General features: G+C 49.0%; 1 protein-coding gene across 1 annotated transcript in view; it reads left to right on the top strand.

Annotated features, from left to right (window-relative positions):
- PLB1 (phospholipase B1) overlaps positions 1-17,496 on the top strand; it is a 127,034-nt gene that overhangs the window by 88,992 nt on the left and 20,546 nt on the right. The window contains exons 44-53 of the mRNA XM_014781358.2: positions 3,840-3,905; positions 6,943-7,003; positions 7,530-7,588; positions 9,522-9,589; positions 9,855-9,898; positions 10,115-10,214; positions 14,060-14,111; positions 15,094-15,174; positions 16,578-16,640; positions 17,171-17,265. Of these exons, the coding sequence (XP_014636844.2) occupies positions 3,840-3,905; positions 6,943-7,003; positions 7,530-7,588; positions 9,522-9,589; positions 9,855-9,898; positions 10,115-10,214; positions 14,060-14,111; positions 15,094-15,174; positions 16,578-16,640; positions 17,171-17,265 (689 nt within the window). The remainder of the gene's footprint in view (positions 1-3,839; positions 3,906-6,942; positions 7,004-7,529; positions 7,589-9,521; positions 9,590-9,854; positions 9,899-10,114; positions 10,215-14,059; positions 14,112-15,093; positions 15,175-16,577; positions 16,641-17,170; positions 17,266-17,496) is intronic.

Below are 17,496 nucleotides of genomic sequence, written 5' to 3'. Positions count from 1 at the left end.
CACCTTGGTTGCTCTGTTTTTCTAGTTGCTGCCCCTTCTCATCTCTATTAATGACCCTCCTTCCCTGTCTCAGTCTCAAAAATATGGAAATTCTCCAACTTTCATGTCTCTGCCCTTTTCTCCTTTCTCTCTCTCTCTCTACATCCCCTCACTCAGATTTGTCCATTTCCAGGGTTTAAATTTCTTTTTCCAGGTCTCCTCAATCTGTCTTCATTTCTTACTACTTTCCCAAACTACAGCTCTGTATTTCTGACCCTGAAGAGATGTTTCCCCGTTGGCCGCCATAGATGGTGTAAGATTACCCAGAGGGCAGCTTAAATGTACAATCAGGGTATCAACAAAGAGGAGGAAGCAGAGAGAGAGCGAGTGAGAGAGAAACTGAAATAACTTCACAGGATATTTCATTCAATCCTTTCTCTTGAGAAAAAGCAGAGGTTTGTTGGATTCCCTTATACTTACTTTATTGTTCAGTGGTGTTTCTATTTTGAATTACATATGGGGGACACTCTTACCTTTTTGATGCTTTGGACTTCTAAATCTCCTCATCCTGCCCTGACCTTACCATCCCTTCAAACCCAACAAACATTCATTCAAAAAACAATTTTTTGAGCAAGGGGTGTCAAAGTAGGAACTAAATATTTGTCTCCCCAAACTCTCTGAGCCTTGGGACTTCTCGAGTTCTTTCGGTATTGTTGTGGTTTTCACAGTTCTACGAGCATGAAACATCAGGCCCCCCATCTGAAAGGATTCTTCCTGGTGCCCCTCCCGCCTGTCCCCTTTCCCTGCCCACTGCTGCCACCCCAGTTCAGCTCCTCGTCACTTTGTATGTTAAAGGATGTCTGGTCCCACCTTCCCATCGCAAAACAACAGAGAATTATGTAACCTTGGGATCTCAGCGGGCAAGGCCTTGGTGTTCTGTTGATGCAATCTTTCATAGAAACAACTGAATTCTTCCACCACATGCCACCCAAGGCATCGTCAGAGCCTCTGCTTAAATTTCCACACTCTCAAGGCCATGCTTTTCCAGCTGCCAGGTGGCTGCCCACTAACAGGTTGTGAAATCAATGTAGTAGATCATGAACCAGCACGTTTGGAATGGAATGGAATGGAATTGGATAGAAATGTCAGAGGGCGTTCCATGTAGTACTGTTATGTTCTCCTCCCTCCCACGACCACACCCTTCCCTGAGTCTCCTCTGTCCCCTCTACCATTTATCACAGACGGGCCTTCCAAACCCTGTCTCATGCAGCAGGTATGTCTCCTTGGAACGTGGCCCCCTATAAGTCGGTGCTCAGGCCTGACTATACACTCCCAGTTTGTTCGGAGCAGCGCAGAGCAGAAAACCACCACTCCTTCACTGTGGAACTTTACACCTAGTAATGCAGCCAAGATGAACATGACCTTTTCCCGCAGCCAGTGACTCACGTTGGTGACTCACATCAGGTGGCTGTCCGGCTCTGCCCCCTCAGGCAGGCCACACGGTCTTTGCACAGCTATAACTAGAAGAACACTTCCTTGTACTGGCATTCAGTCAGCTTTGCTTTCTACCTGCTGGTGTCACAGACCTAGCCTAAGAGGGCGAGTCAGACCAAATGGAATCTGCTCAACTCGAGGCCTTTAAACCACTCTGACTCATGCACACACCGTGCGGTCAATGGTCAATCAACCCCAGGCACCCCGGGGAGCCTGTCTGCCACTGCCCTGGACCTGTTCTCATTGTCCCTGCCCTGGCCTCACTCTCCACCACATTCCAGTGTCTCTCTGACCTCCGACTCTTTTGACTCAGTCTCCCCCTCTGGTCCCTCCCCCAACTCTTAGATCATATGATAAAATAGACTCTCCAGTTTGACTCAGCACTCCAGAAGGGCAGGGTAGGTCTTTGTCCTCTGATTCTTCCTGTTCTGGCCACTCTGGGACCAGCTCCAGCCCCCAGACCCTATGCCCAGTCAGAGCTCCGTTGAAGTGGGGGGAGAACCATAATTAATGACCCGCCCCCACTGAGTCTCGTCTTTGAGGACGGTAATCCCAGACCTTGTGGCCGTTCCTTGGCAATGACTGCACTTACTGGACATACTCTTCTTTGGTGCTTCACTGCCCCATAGCCTCTCATGCTCTCTGCCTGACTGGGTTGTAAGCCTATTTGTATCCTCCCCTCATCCTAGCACCTAGAACAGTGCTCTGAACACATAGGGTGCTCAGCAAACATGGGTCAGTTATTTATAGAAGGCTCCCAGATTGCCCTTGTCTGATGATGAATGCTCAGAGGATGCTAAATAACATTAGCCAGAGACGAGCCTAGTTAGCCATGGCGACATGCCATTGTAAGCCGTCTTTTGCCTTGCACTGTTACAGACAGTCCAGGGCACACTTCCTGCCCTTGGTGTTGACTACTTCTCCAGTCCATGTTTCAGTTGGGAGCACTGAGACTCAGAGGGAAGGAGAAACATGTGTGGTGCCCCAGGGAGCCAGGGTCTATGCCGGGGGCTGGGAGTTTTGCCCACGTAGATTTTGTCCTCCAAGGTGACTGCAGAGTCCCTCTCTTCCTCTTCCTCTCTGACCAGAAGTGTCTTTTGTCAGCCTGACCCCAGTGGGAGGAATGGAACCAGGCCATTCCTGGTCACAAAGGCCTGTCAGGTGAGGTCAGGCCCCAGCTCTGCAGTCACTACTGGTTCTCTACCTGGAACAGGTCCCTTCCCTACTCTGGGCTCAGTTGCTTCTCATCTATAAAATGGGGGCTTTCAGGATCACAAACTCTGCTGCAGTGCAAGGCAGGAACAAGATTGTGTGAACGGGATCGGGTACAAGATGAGAGGAAGTGGTGGGACCAGAACTGACGAGCACACACCCCTCCTGAAAGCATTCAGATCTTTCTTCTCTCCTCCTCCCTCCCCTTCCCCTGCCCCTCTCCCTTCCCCCTCCTCCTCCTTTTTTTTTTTGCCACCATTCAAGCCAAAATAAAGCAAAACAGAACATCTTCTGGCTGAGTTCAGCCCATGGGCAGTCAGTTTTCAACCCCTGGACTGGTCTCCAATGACCCTTCTCCAACATTCTGGTTCTTTCTTCTCATTCCCATTTTATTCCCAAACTTTCAGACCATAGCCCTTCTATCCACTGAGCACATCCTGTGAATATGCCTGGGCCCAGTGAGTATTTCCTGATCTCTGTCTTGCTAACTTCTTGCTTCACTATCATTTTTATGTTTTCTCATTAGCTTGCTTTCCTCCTGCTTCTCTTTCATCTACTTCCTTCTTCCCTCTTTGATGACCCATCACCTGCAGCTGAAGAGACTTGGGTTCCTGACTGGGCTTGTGTGGAAACCAGTTGTAACATAGATGGGTGAGGAGGGAATGAAGATCGTATTTCATGAGAAAGAACATGATCAAAATATGTGAAACCAATCTGAAGAGGGTAAGACACACAGTTCAAAGGAAGCAAAAAGAAAAAATTACACATGAAAATATATTGATAATCATAACACTTTTCAGAGAAGAAAAATAATGCTATAATGTGAATCTCTTGCCAGAGAAATTACAAAGGAAAGAAAGTAGATCATTCTGAGGATGAGGGAGATGTCCAAATGCGAGGGTGCAAATGAAACCATAGAACCTGAATAGAACATGTAAGGAAGTCTTTTGAGGCCTCTTACTGTGCATCCTTTGCCAAAGCTGTTATGTAAAACCCTTTAGGGAATGAATGAAATTATATTTATACAGTTCTTTCTATTTAAATGCAGAAGAATCTTGTTAAATCTAGAGGACAGGATTGTTAGTTCTTCTCTTTTCTAAGCAGTCTTTGGTGCTGTCAGATAACCTCTCCCCGTGGTTTCTTTTCTCTCTTAGAATGATTCCTTCCTGAGAACTTCCCGGAACAGTAACTACACATACCCTACCAAGCCAGCCATTGAGGTAACCCCTAATGCATGTCTGCCTCTGTCAGGGACAAACCATTTCCACCTGCCAGTGACTCAGGGCAGGGTGCAGGTTTCAGAGTATTAGCTTAAGCAGAAATGTACCCTTTTTACATACTGGAAATTGGAATGTAAAAAAATGACTCCTGAACCACAAAGTCCAATGATTGTCCTGACATGTTCTCAAGTGCTTACCTGACGTCAGCAACCAGCTAGAGGAAGTGCCTTTACACAGACATCATTTCTGATTATGCAGCTCAGCCTTTCAAGAAGGGATGAGGGGGAGGCAGTGGGTTTGATGTGCCATCAATTTCCTATAAGGTAGAAGCCAAGTGGGAAGAACCTCAATTCCAGGGGCTGGACCCAACAGGAAGCTGACACATATCCAGGCGGGTCCCCAGGGCTTGTTTGGTTCAAGTCAATCATTCTAGCTCTGAGGAACCCCAAAGGATTCAAGGCTCATGGCTTTAGGGACTGCTACTCCAGAGATGGCATGGAGGATCCTGGACCACACTAGGCCTTGCAGAATGGGTCTGGTCCAGACCAGGTCTGTTGGCCACCAGGGTGGGGGCTGAACCTCAAGTTTCAGTTGAGCACCTATGGTATGTCCAGTCTTGTGCTAGGTGCTGGAGGGAGTTCAGAGAAGTACCAGACATGGTCCTGCCCTTGGGGAGTTAGAGGTCACTCCATACTGAGCACCTACTATGTGCCAGGGAGATAGAGCAGTAGACCAGACAGATGGGTCCAGCCTTGATTGAGCTTACAGTCTACTGCAGGAGACATCCAATAAATAGCTAAACACAATCATTTCAGATAGTAATGACAGCTCTGAGGAAGCTGATGCAAGAAAGCATGATGGGGCAGGGGAGGAGTGGCAAGTTCTGATGAGCTGTACAGGCCAGGCCAGGTGTCTGTGAGGAGGGGATATTTGAGCTGGGTCATGCACGACAAAAAGATGCCGGCTGTCTGGAGAGCCAGAGCCAGAGTCCCAGGCTGGACTAGAGAGCACAAAGCCTCAGAAGCGGGGCTGAGTTGGGTATATTTGAGGAAGAAAAAGAAAGTCAGAGTGGCTGGGAGGGCATGTGAATGAGGTGGAGAGTGGGGTGGTGAGATCAGAGGGGTTGTCAGGGCCCAGATCACAAAGAACCTGAATCCCTAAGTAAGAAGGTTGGACTGCAGGTGGAGAGATGTGGGAAGCCATTAGAGGTTCTAGGAGAGAGTGACGTAATCCAATTTACCTTTTTAAAAGATCTCTCTGACTACTGTGTAGCAAATGGATAGGGGAGCAGCAAGAGCGATTGAAGAAAGACCTTTTATAAGCCAGCTGAAGAGTTGAGACTAACCTATATGAAATTATTGAAGAATGTTAGATGCTAGGCTCTGGGGTACAAGCCATCACAGCTTCATGGCTGGGCTGGTGCCATCCATCCTCTCTAGGTTCTCTCAGGCTGACATTAGCCCAATGGAGGCTTGTCCCAGGTAAACCATTGAGCAAAATCCATTATAATTGAAATGTCAGCTGCACTGTCAATCAGGCATTTGTTTGCTGGTTTATTTATTTATTTAACATTTATCTATTTATTTATTTAATGCCTAAATGGATCAGGTGCTGTGCTAAGTGCTGGGTATACAATGGTGAGCAAAGTGGATCTGGGCCTGCCCTGTTGGGTCTTACAGTCTCATATATCTTTGCTTCTGCTGCTAGAAGAGTTAACTCAGTCCTACTGAATCAGAATCTACAATTAACAAGACCCCCAGGGGATTCGGGTGTGCTGGTTTAGGAGGCAGCATATGGTTCTTCCCTTACGACAGACAAGTGTGCTCAAGTTCCAACTTGTGTCTGTTAATCTGCGTGGAATGTGCTTGTCTATGGCTCACCAGCTATCGGAGATATTTCTAAAGTGCTCACGACTATAGAACTTTTTGTTTTAATTGCATTTTCCCCGGATATTTGTCATCTGCACACAAGCATGTTCTTGATTTCAGTAGAACTTCCACGCAGAAGAAGGAATTTATCAATTGAGCAATCCCTTGGAATAAACTAAATTACATCAGATTAAACAAATAATATTTAAAAGAAGTTTCATTTTTGCTCTCTTGTGAGAGGAGTGTTGTAACAAGGCTTGTCTTCATCATTATCTTACTAAACAGAAGAAATGAACTTCCAAAGCCTTTGGCAATCACAATCCTGGAGAATCAGTCAACTGGTCAACACCTGTCTGTGGAGCCCTACTGTGCACCCAGCCCTGGGCTTGCCCCTCAGGCGCTCCTGGGGACATGCAGGTGTTTGGGACTCCGGGGAAGAGACTCTTCTTCTCCCCTACTTGCTGGTGCTGGTCATTTCTGTGCCCTCTGCTTCCCACCTCATCCCTTCCTCCAGCACCTGGAAATGTGCTCTGTATTCCAGAGACAAGGGGATTTGACTAAAGGTATCCAGGTATAGGCATTAATTTATACACATATAAGGAATTGGTTGTCTGTTAAGTTAAATATGCAAAAAGATATTCACATGTATAAAAAGATATGCAGAAACCAGGAACTTTGCAGTTGTAAAATTTCACGTTATTTTCCTAAAAATATTCTAATTCTTGTTTCAGACCTAGCATTGTAATTAGTGTCCATTAGCTTAATGTTAAACAATACCACCAAAACCCATCTGTAACATTTTATTAGGTTTCCAAAACTGTTCCTTTGGGACACCACCTGTAGCACAACTTCACTGTTTCCCCCTGCTTTGGTATGACTGCTGGGTCCATGTAAGAGTGGAGATAAATTGAGATGAGAAAGACTGTGTGAGTGTGCACATGCATGCCCATGCAGTATGTGTTTTGTGCATAGGGGTAAGCAGACACCCATTTTCTCCTAATTTCCCCTTCAGTCCATCTACAACTAACAGGTCTTACCCTAACAGGATCCCTTATAGTGACACAGTTCTAGCCTCCACCAAAAATTCCTTAGCTAGTTCTCCTTGGGCTGAAGCTAACCTTCCTGCACAATGAGTGTTGGGCGTTGTGTCTTTCCTCCTGTTGATTTAGAACTGGGGCAGTGACTTCCTGTGTACGGAATGGAATCCTTCCAACAGTGTTCCCACCTCAGGTGAGTGAAAACATCAACACCCCTTCAATTAAGGGCCTTGCTAAGTGTCAGGTTGATGGGAGAGCCTATGAATACACCCTGGAGCTTCAAATAGGCTTTGCTGATTCCCACGCAATGCAGACCTAGATCCTGGGCTGCCCACAATAAGCTGGCCTGCAGCCACTGCTGGGCTCCCACATGGACGGGCCTCCCCACTTAGTCCCAGTGGCAGCCCTTCAGGCCTCCCTGCCTGGTAAGGTTGGCACAGTCAGGGATCAGGGTCCTATCTGCCTATGCTCATGACCCCCACAGCTGGAACTTTCCTGGACAACTCCAGTGTGAACTGGGCTCCTCTCAGGATGGACAATAGCCATCAAGCCCATTACCTTCAGTGCCTTGGTTGCTCTGGATGAAAGAGGCAAATTTGCTAAAGTCTTAGGCTGGAAATAAGTATAATGGGGACCTGTGGGACTAGCAGAATCTCAGACTCCTAGTCAAGTTTGTACTTGCGAAGGAAGACCTTCCTCTTTTTTCCTGTCTCCCCTAGTCCATGAGCTCCAACCAGCAGACATCAAAGTGGTGGCTGCCCTGGGTGACTCGCTGACTGTGAGTACTGAGCTGAGCCAGGCATGGGCACCTTAGAACCCAGCCAGGCCCTGTGCAGAATCAACTATTCCTCCACGTTGGCTCTGCGTTCAGCATTGAGCTGATACTATTGAGAACCTACCTGTGTCAGGCATTGAAACACAGCCAGGCAGCCACAAGACATCACCAGTCAATCTAGAATGCCCTACCCTCTGCCCCTCCACAGTCCTGCTCAAACACCACCTCTTCCATGAGGTCTCCCCTCCATCCCCAGAGAGAAGCCATCCATCCCCCCTTCCCATCATTACCAAGCATTTCATCTGTGTGTATGGCACTTATCCAAGTCAGCCTGCATCTATCAGGGAACTCATCTCCATCTACCCACATTCATAGAGTGGTAAGTCTTACCCACATATCGCCCAGTGCTCCCTCACCCCATTTAAAGATGTGTTCTTTGGGGCAGAGGGAGCCCAACTCCTGTATATAGTGCAGTTTCACTAAATGAATTCTATTGGCAACTGTTTAGCTATTGCTGTGTGCAAGACACTCTGCCAGCAATCCTGAGTGAAAAGAAGTGTGAGACGTAGTCATGACCCTCAAGAAACTTGTCCAGCTGGGAAAATAAGAAACTTACACAGGAGGAGATACATAATCAGATAGGTGACATATAGGACTTTTAAAATAGGGTATTCATTTCTATAAAAACAAACCACACCTCACATACATGTGTGAATGTGTTTTAATTTTGGTATGAACATGCAGAAAGCTGTGGAAAGATATACACCAGGCTCGTAACCACTAATTAGCTCTGGTGGTGTGTATAAGTGGGTAACGGGCCTGGAGGGGATGTACAACGTGTAGCATCTCTCTTAGAAGACAAGATGGAGGTAGATTTTTTTTTAATCTTTGTATCATTTCACTACTTATGTTGAACATATGTCATTTTTGTAAGTTTTGAAGAGGAATTTCTTTTTTTTATTATTTTTTTTTAATTTTTATTTATTTTATCCCCCAAAGCCCCAAAAGATAGTTGTATGTCATAGTTGCACATCCTTCTAGTTGCTGTATGTGGGACACGGCCTCAGCATGGCCGGAGAAGCGGGGCGTCAGTGCGCGCTCAGGATCCGAACCCGGGCTGCCAACAGCCGAGGGTGCGCACTTAACCGCTAAGCCATGGAGCCGGCCCTCTTTTTTTTTTTTAAAGACAAGGCATTCAGAGAAAGTTTTATAGAGGAAGTAGGAACTGACAAAGGTCTTAGAGAATGAATTAGAGATTTAGGGGCTGGAAAGGAGGGAGTTCAGCATCCTGGAAGGGATGGAGTAGGTGGTAACAGGGCAGGCGGGTCCAAGGCCCTCATGCTTCAGAAATGGTGACAGATCAATTTGCTCAGACCTGAAGGTTTGTGTGGACAGCAAAGAAGGGAGTCAATGAGGGGAAGGAAAGTGGGAACCAGATTACGGCGAGCTCAGAACATTAGTGAAGGGGTTTGGCTTTGATCCTGTAGGTAAGGCAGACCCACTGGATGGGTCAGAGTCGGGGGGAGGCATGAAGAAAGAGGTGTGCTCGGAAGAGCAGTGAGCAGCCCGGTGAGAAAGGAACAGACACTGGAGACTGTGGGGTCAGGTGGGAGGCCAGAGTATTGTCCATGGCAAGGAGATGAGAGTTTCAACTAGGAATACGGCAAAGGGAACAAAGAGAAAGGGGTGGGAGCTGGAGAGGCTGGGAAGGAGGAATCTCGGCTCCTCCAGGACTGGGTTACTGGTTGTGTGTGGAGGACTGGGGAGTCAGGATGACTCAGAGGTTGAGGTGGCCTGGAGGAAAGCCAGCACCATTTTCAGAAAAGGTATATCCAGGTCCTGGCTGCTACACCAGGGCAAGTGGGGCCTTTCCCAGCACCCTCAGCCTGCCCCTGGGCCCAGCATAGGTCTGGAGGCTTCCCTTTGTCTTTCACAGACAGCGGTGGGAGCCCGCCCAGACAATACCAGCGACCTACCCACGTCCTGGAGGGGATTGTCCTGGAGGTGAGGCCACTCTCCACTCATTCTGTATTGACGACACTGCCCCACAGAGGCACAAGTAGTGTGTTTTCTCTGTCATCCCTTCAGCAATGAGGCTGGGTCCCCGTGGCCCAGTGCTGAGACACAAGGAGACTCCTGATGCTCATGTCAGTCCTAAGGGTGATGGGACTGAGACACCAAGGCAGACTCTCTGGTTGTGACTCATGAATAGGATGATGTGAAGCAGCAGGTCAGGGTGATTTTAACAAATACACTTTCTCTTCCCCAGCATTGGAGGGGATGGAGTCTTGGATACCCATACCACACTGCCCAGTAAGTAGCAACACGGAGGAGCATCATCACTATGGCCATAACAACCCCTTGCTGAGGCCAGGGCCTTCCCCCTGAGCGAGGGAAGAGAAGGTTACCTGCAAGGAGAGAAGTCAGCCAGCCCTGGAGACCCAGAACCACCAGGCCCCACACATGTGCCCCAACACTGCATGTCCATCTCCCTCTCACCTCTGCTCTCTGCTTCCCCTCTCTTAAAAGACATTCTAAAGAAGTTCAACGCTCACATCCTTGGATTCTCCACCGGCACCCAGGAGGAGATGGCAGGACTGAACGTAGCCGTGGAAGGGGCCAGAGCTCGGTGAGTCGACGTGGGTATGGGAGGGAGAATGGAGGGCAAGGCTGCGAGGTCAGGGTGGGACACAGGAGGAGAGAAGGGTGGTGTCTGGAAGCCTCGCCCCGCATGGGCAATAATAGCTGCCGTGCAAGGGGCATTTCTGCGTGCCTGACCTGAGCGACCCCTTACACGGATCATCTCATGTAATCCTTACACCCTCCGAGATGGGTACCAGCATGAAGACACTGAGCTTAGACAGTCTCCTGAGTGGCCCAAGGTTATCAGAGCAAGTTGTCAGCAGAGCCAGGCTCAGCCCTTTTCTCTGCCCACTGTCCTCCGGGGCAGCAGGAGGGAGCACTTGAGGTGGCTTGACAGGAAGCACATCCTCCCCAGCCTGGGTGTGCTGTCCTGCTGACTCCAGCTCGACCTCCCTGCCCAGTAGATCAAATGGTCAGGGCGACTCTGAGCACCGGAGAACTCAGTGTGCGTCCCTGTGGACGTCTGCCCTTCCTCTCTCCCCCCTCGCCTTGGAACATCAAGTCCTTGACTCTGAAAAAGCTGTATTTTGACACAGGGAGTTAGATGTTAGGGCCCCTAAAACAACGTGGCAGCTGTTTGTTTTCACTTGGATTTCTGTTGTCGACAACAACCCAGATAATTAAAGTTGAAATGCCTGACAGAGTTCATTGATTTTCTGCACAGAGCGTGCTGGGTATCTGCTTTGTAGAAGGATTGCTGTGCTCATATCACCAGGGAAACGACACCAGCTTGACTCACTCTGTTTATAGGGAGCAGTCCTTTCAGACGTGGTAATGGGGCCCCATGCTTCACCGGCGTCGCTGAGCCACAGGAAGCAATGCAGTTCCTCAACGTCATAAGCAGGAAGAACTTATTTTTCTGCAAAAAACTGGGCTTCACGGGGCCATAATATCAACAACCAATTGCTGTTATTACCATTACCATTACCATTATTATTCTTGTAATCATCATCATTTTGTTCTCATACAGCCCAGGCTTCATCAACCAGGAGCTGATTTCTTAGTCTGTTGACATTCAAGCTCCTTTCCCCTTTCTCGCTTTGCTTAGCTTCTCTTGCTATCTATTCTATTTTACTGCTGCTGGGTGTCTCCACCAGAACGAATCAGTGGCAGGGGAAGTAGCCAAGACGTGCAGCTTCTTGTTAGTATCTCTGATGTCCTGTGTTAGGGGAAAGGAGAATCAGCCATCGACTTAAGTAAGCAAGATTGGAGAATTGTCCTCTGACTCTCCTTCATCTGCACTGTCGTTTAGTATGGTGTGGATAAGTATGAATTCACCTAAAGAGAAAGATAGACACCACAGCAGAACAACCAAGATAATGAGACCTGAAGTCAGACCATCTGTGTCCGGGTCCCAGCTCCCAGACTTGCTAGCTGTGTCACCTTGAGCAAGTCATTTAGCATCTCTGAGTCTTAGTTTTATCATCTATAAATGGGGATAATAATAGTGCCTACTTCTCACAGTTGTCAGAAGGATTAAATGAGATAATAATCCATGGAAAGCACTTAGTACAGTATATGTTTGCAAAAGAAAAGTCCTCCATTATTAGGATATTTAGTTTCAAAATTTTATTCAACACCTAACTTACCTTTCATCAATAAATAAACAAGAATTCATTGAACACCTGCTGAGCGAGGTGTTACTAAAGGATACAAAAGAATCAAAAGGTGAACTCCCTTACTTAACTAGACAAAGAGCTTGCTGTCTAGTTAAGGAGACTAAACAAACAGGAAATAAATAACTTAGAAAAAAAACAGTGTTGCATATGGCAACATTGTAGCCTGAAGTGATTTTGTACTTTGGAGTACAACTAAGAGAACAGAGAAGTGTGAAGTGTAGACTGGACAGTCCAAATACAGACGCAGACCCAGAAGGGACCCCAGAAATCATCCAGTCCAACCTCTTCGTTAAAAGATGAAAAAATCCATGGAGTGACCCTGTGGCCTAGTGGTTAAGTTCGGCGTGCTCCACTTTGGTGGCCCGGGTTTGGTTCCCAGGCATGGACCTACACCACTTATCAGCCATGCTGTAGCGGGGACCCACGTACAAAACAGAGGAAGATTGGCACAGATGTTAGCTCAGGGCGAATCTTCCTCAGAAAAAAAAAGAAAAAGAAAAAATTCAATGCTAGCAGGATGTGGTAACTTGGGCAAGCTCATGCAGCCAGTTGCTAGCAGAATTGAAAGGAGAACCCCGGTCCCAGAACTCCCAGAGCAGGGCTCTTCCCACCAGGATTAGAAAAGGAAGTGAAGGAGGTATGGATAAATGACTCGAAGAGAAGGCTCCTGAGGGAGGAAGGACTTGCTCTGAGCCTGAAGGGTGAGAAGAACATGGCTGGGAAGAGGTGAGGAAGTGGGCATTCCTAACTTCCCCTAGTGCCCATGAGGGCTTCTCACCCATGAATCTCCTGGTCACACATTGAACCTATTAAAAGGTTATGGGCACTTCCATGGTCACCTTTACCCAGGACAGGCTTTCTTTCAAGCTTTCTGACATACCCGTCAATAACAATATTGTATAGGGTACGATCCTGGATGTGTACACGAGAAACACGGGCAAAGATGGTATCATGTGTGCTTGGCCCTGTGCCCAGGTCATCGTGGGCATGCAAAGATTTCAAATGCCCATTCTGTACCAGTTACTGCTTTTATAACTTCTCCCACAGAAGCCTCCAGGGCTGAATCCCTCTGCTGACATAACTTCTCATATACATATCTTTTTTAAAAAAAATACACCCTTATTGAGATGCAATTGGCATGCAATATACTGCCCTTATTAAAAGAGTACAATTTGATAAGTTTGACACATGTATATAGCTGTGAAACCATCACGGCAGTCAAGATAATAAACATCACACCCAAAAGTTTCCCTGTGCCCCTTTGTAACCAGTCTCTCCCTCCAGCCCCTTCCTGTCTCTATACCACTCCCTGACCCCCAGGCAACCACTGATCTGTCATTATAGATTGGTTTTAACTTTCTAGATATTTATATGAACGGAATCGTAGACTATGTACTCTTTTCTTGTCTAACTTCCTTTATCCAGCAAAATTATTTTGAGATACACCCACGTTGTTGCATGTATCAATTGTTCATTCCTTTTTATCGCTGAGTAGTATTCCATTGGCATACACATCTCTTCTCCAGAAGCGTTCATTCCCTTATTCATGGCAGGCATCTGGGAGAGGAAGGGAGAACTAATCCTGTCCCTATAAATTGGATAAAATTAAGCCAGTCCTGATAGTATTTGTCTCCCCATCCTGTTTTGCTGGGAGGGGGAAAAAGGAGATGGGGAAGGGTGTGGAAATCCAAAGTAACCACAGAGATGATAAAAGGATTAAAGGAACAGAGAGTGGGACTTAGAAGTAAAGGTTAGAGTCATGAAGCCTGGAGAAGAGAAATCTGAGGGATAATTCAGGGCTATGACTTTTATCAAATATACAAAAGGTTATTTTTAAAACAGGCAGCCAAATAAGAACTGAACAGGCTCAGCCCGCAATGAAAGAGCTGGATGAGATATAAGGGCGCATCCCCGGCGGGAAGGTTGAGCAGATCCCACCCCAAGTGGCCAGAGGCTGGGCTGCAGAAGGAGATGGCTGGATGAGCCCCCCTGGGTCTGGATCCATGTATCCATGTAGCCCTGAAGTCCACGGCAGAGCTTTCTTACTAGGTTGAGATTTCTTGAGACTCGAAAGCCTTCCCATACACTCTGAAGGAATAACCTTTATATGATATTTTTCTTCCTGAAGCACCTCCTTGCCAGGCCAACATCCTACAGCTTGAGCCCTTGCTCCCGAGCCAGCTCTAACGTCCCTTCTCATCCCTCTACACAGGGACATGCCGGCCCAGGCCCGGGACCTGGTGGAGCGAATGAAAAACAGCCCTGTAAGTACAGGACCCCGGGCCACCCTGAAGGGTGCTGGGTCTCCAGCTGGGGTGGGTGCAGCAGCCCTAAAAGAGCCCCCTGTGCACCACAGCAGCTCCTGCTCTCGGCTTGTCGTTAGGAGGGACCAAATGAGCCACGAGAAGCAGGCCTCACCACGAAGATGCCCTCTTCACTACCCCCTGACCTGGGCTCTGGCACCCCTGCCCCTGGGGCCACCGCAGGAGAGAGATGGAGCGGTGTGTTGGCAGGGATGGCTGGCCTTGGCCTCGGGCAGTTTCCCGCTTACCCAAGAGTCTGCTTCGTGGAGCCCTATTGTGTAAATGCTGGCTTCTAAAAATAGGTGCCTCATTCCAGTCCTTCTTCCTTCCGGCTCACCGGCCTCTAAACCTTCTCACTAGCACTTTTTTTTTAATGCTCTACGTTTAGGCCTTGGAATTCGGCTCCTGGCAGGACTCCTATTATGGTGGCGACTGAGTGGAACGCAGGCTCCTCCGAGGGCTCCCCTGCCCCAACCCACCTCTCAGTCCACGCAGGGCTCTTCCTCCAGCATCCGCCCCCCCCCCACCCTGTTCCCTGCGCTGGTCCCAGACCTGAAGAGCTCTCCCAAGAGGCAGCTCTGGGCTTTTGCTTCTATGTAGATGCATCTTTTGCCCTCGGCTCCTTTGAAGGGCTTTAGCTCAACCTTCAAGGGTGTGTTGATACACTCTACTTCAGCATGGACTGTAGCTTTCTTAAGAGGATTTCAAAGGGAAACTAGTCCTCCGCACTGTGTGAGCAGACACACACATGTACACGTGCACACAATTCCTTCTGTGCAGCCCCCTGCCCCAGCACCAAGGTGAGGGTGAGGCAGGCCCCACTCAGCATCTTCTCTCCACTGTGGTACAGAGGGAGGAAGGCACCTGGGGGGCTGTCTGGTCTGGTGAGCACCACCTGCATGTGCCCCCCGAAGCCTAAACTCAGAATCTTCTGTCCTCTCAGGAAATCAACCTCGAGCAAGACTGGAAGCTGATCACACTCTTCATCGGGAGCAACGACTTGTGTCATTACTGCGAGAATCCGGTAGGCCCCTGACCATCCCATCAGGAACCTGAGAAGGGAGTGGCTGACTTCTGTCATTGTCCATGCCCAGGGCCCTGACCACCCTCAGGGGAGCCACACTGGCCTGCTCTCCCAGGCAGCCCCTGGCTCACATAGGCCAGGTGAGTCCTGGCCTTTCCCACTGTTGAGCGGCCTGGCCCATGAAAGAGCAGCTGCAGTGTCTCTAATGTGTGTTCTCTGGTATGCGGATGGGGGACTAGTGCTTGGAGTCCCTGCCCCCGTTTTTTAGGGGGAGGCCGAAACAATGTCATAAATGGGGTTGGACAAAATTGAGCCAGTCCTGAGGGTATGGCTTGTGGCCCTTCAGGGACACCACCAGTTAACCACCCTCAGCCGGCCGGCCTGGGAACCCAACCCGTTCCTAATGTCGTTTCTATAGGGAAATATGTCCAGACTTTACAAAGTTTGGAAATTGTAACTTCTGGAATACATCTTGTTCTAAGTTGGGGACATCCTGTATTTTGTTTGGCCAGAAAAAGGCAGCTGGCCTGACTCAGAGGTCGAGGTAGAATGTCTGACACTCACAGGCAGGGGGAGAAGGCATCTGTCACTCCTCGTGGCTCTGAGAAACCAACCACCAAAGGCTTGGTGAGAAAGACCCTCCCCCACACAGGGGTTCTCTCCCTTACAGCCCACTCTAGAGGCAGAAGTCACCCAACCCCATGGGGATTTAAATGTCCTTATGTCCTGAACTCCAGCAGTGCCTGGAAGCCAGAAGTGACCCCAGAGCCACCTGTGGACGCTTGGTGCAGGAAAATGCCCCTACTAGCTACAGAATCTCTGTTCCTCATGCAGTCAGGTTTATACTCCTGAGAGCATCTTTTTGTGAAAATGACCTGAACATCACAGCCAGGGTTAACTCAGGCCACAGTTTCAGAAGCTGCTAAAGCACCTCCAGTCGGGAGACGGATCAGAAGAGGAGACCCTCGAGCTGAGTCACGAGGAAGTTAGGGGGAGGCAGTGGGGCCAGCATGGGCCAAGGCCCAGAGGAAAGAGAGTGGGGTCACCAGGGGCACCATCGTGGTTGGAGAAGGCTGAGGCTGGTAACAGACTGGACTGGAGAAGTGTTGGGGGCCCAACACTGTCAGGGTCGCCTCTGGGCTTGAGATACCACAAAGCGGGGCGTGGTGGGCATTGTTCATATGTCTAGTAAGGGTCAAGGGATGACTTCTTACAAGAGACTCTGTGTCCCCCAGGAACAAGGACTGGGCTTCCCGGCACATCCAGTGCCATCAAAACCCCTCTGTACCCCTCTGCCACCATCCCAGGCCCTAGGGCCCTCCTGTGCTGGGCACTGGACCACTCTTGTCCTCCTCTCAGAGTGGAACCCAGGGCCTGAGGAGAGCCCCCTTCTTTCTTCACAGGAGGCCTACTCAGAGGAGGAGTATGTTCAGCACATCCAGCAGGCCCTGGATATCCTCTATGAGGTAGGAAAGAGCAGCAGCGCGTTCCTCGGTCCCATTTCCTGCCAGTAACGTGCCTGTCTGCTCCCTCACTGGGGGTGCCTCCCCGGGTGCGTCTAGGCAAGTTGTATTCAGTGAGATGCACCCTGTGCAGAGCCCTATCATGAGCAGGCACCGGGATGGGATGGAGGCTACCTCTGAGCTCCTCTGCGGGGGAAATTCTAACTGGATCAGACCGTACTGTTTGGTGGCAAAGAGCTTGCCTCTAGAGCCAGTTGGTCTGGTTTGTAGCCAGGCGCTGTGGCTTACTAGCAATGTGACTTCTCCATGTCTCAGTTTCCCAATCTATAAAGTGGGGACAATAAAGAAGATTCAGAGAGATAATACAGTCACATCCCCTCTCTGGGCCTCAGTTTCTTTATTGGTAAAATCGGGGAGGGAGGATTTGGATTGCAGATGATCCCCTAAGCTCCTTCCATCAGCAACCAGTTCCCCCCACCCCCTCGACCCAACTGCCTGGGGACTAATGCAGCCCACCCCTCTGCTCCCCACAGCTTCCAAGGGCTTTCGTCAATGTGGTAGAGGTCATGGAGCTGGCTAGCCTGTACCAGGGCCAAGGTGGGAAATGTGACATGTCACTGGCAGCTCTGTAAGTAGGCGGTCACAGTCCCAGGGTGAGGGCACCTGGGAAGAGCAGGGCTCACAGACACCAACAGATGACACAGATGCAGGCAGAGCCAGACCGTCCTGGCCAGAGGGCTGGACATCAGCAATTGGCCAGGGGCTTGGAAAACCATTTGGAAACGCCTCTATATTACTGAATGCCTACTGTAAGCAAGTCACTTCATTTCTCTGGACCCCAATTTGCTTTTCTGTAAAG

This window comes from Ceratotherium simum, chromosome 11 (assembly GCF_057802395.1).
Source record: "Ceratotherium simum simum isolate JZ-2026a chromosome 11, ASM5780239v1, whole genome shotgun sequence".
Taxonomy (NCBI): Eukaryota; Metazoa; Chordata; class Mammalia; order Perissodactyla; family Rhinocerotidae; genus Ceratotherium; species Ceratotherium simum.
The sequence above is the reverse complement of the archived record's forward strand: the minus strand, read 5'-3'. Positions and strand labels throughout refer to the sequence as shown.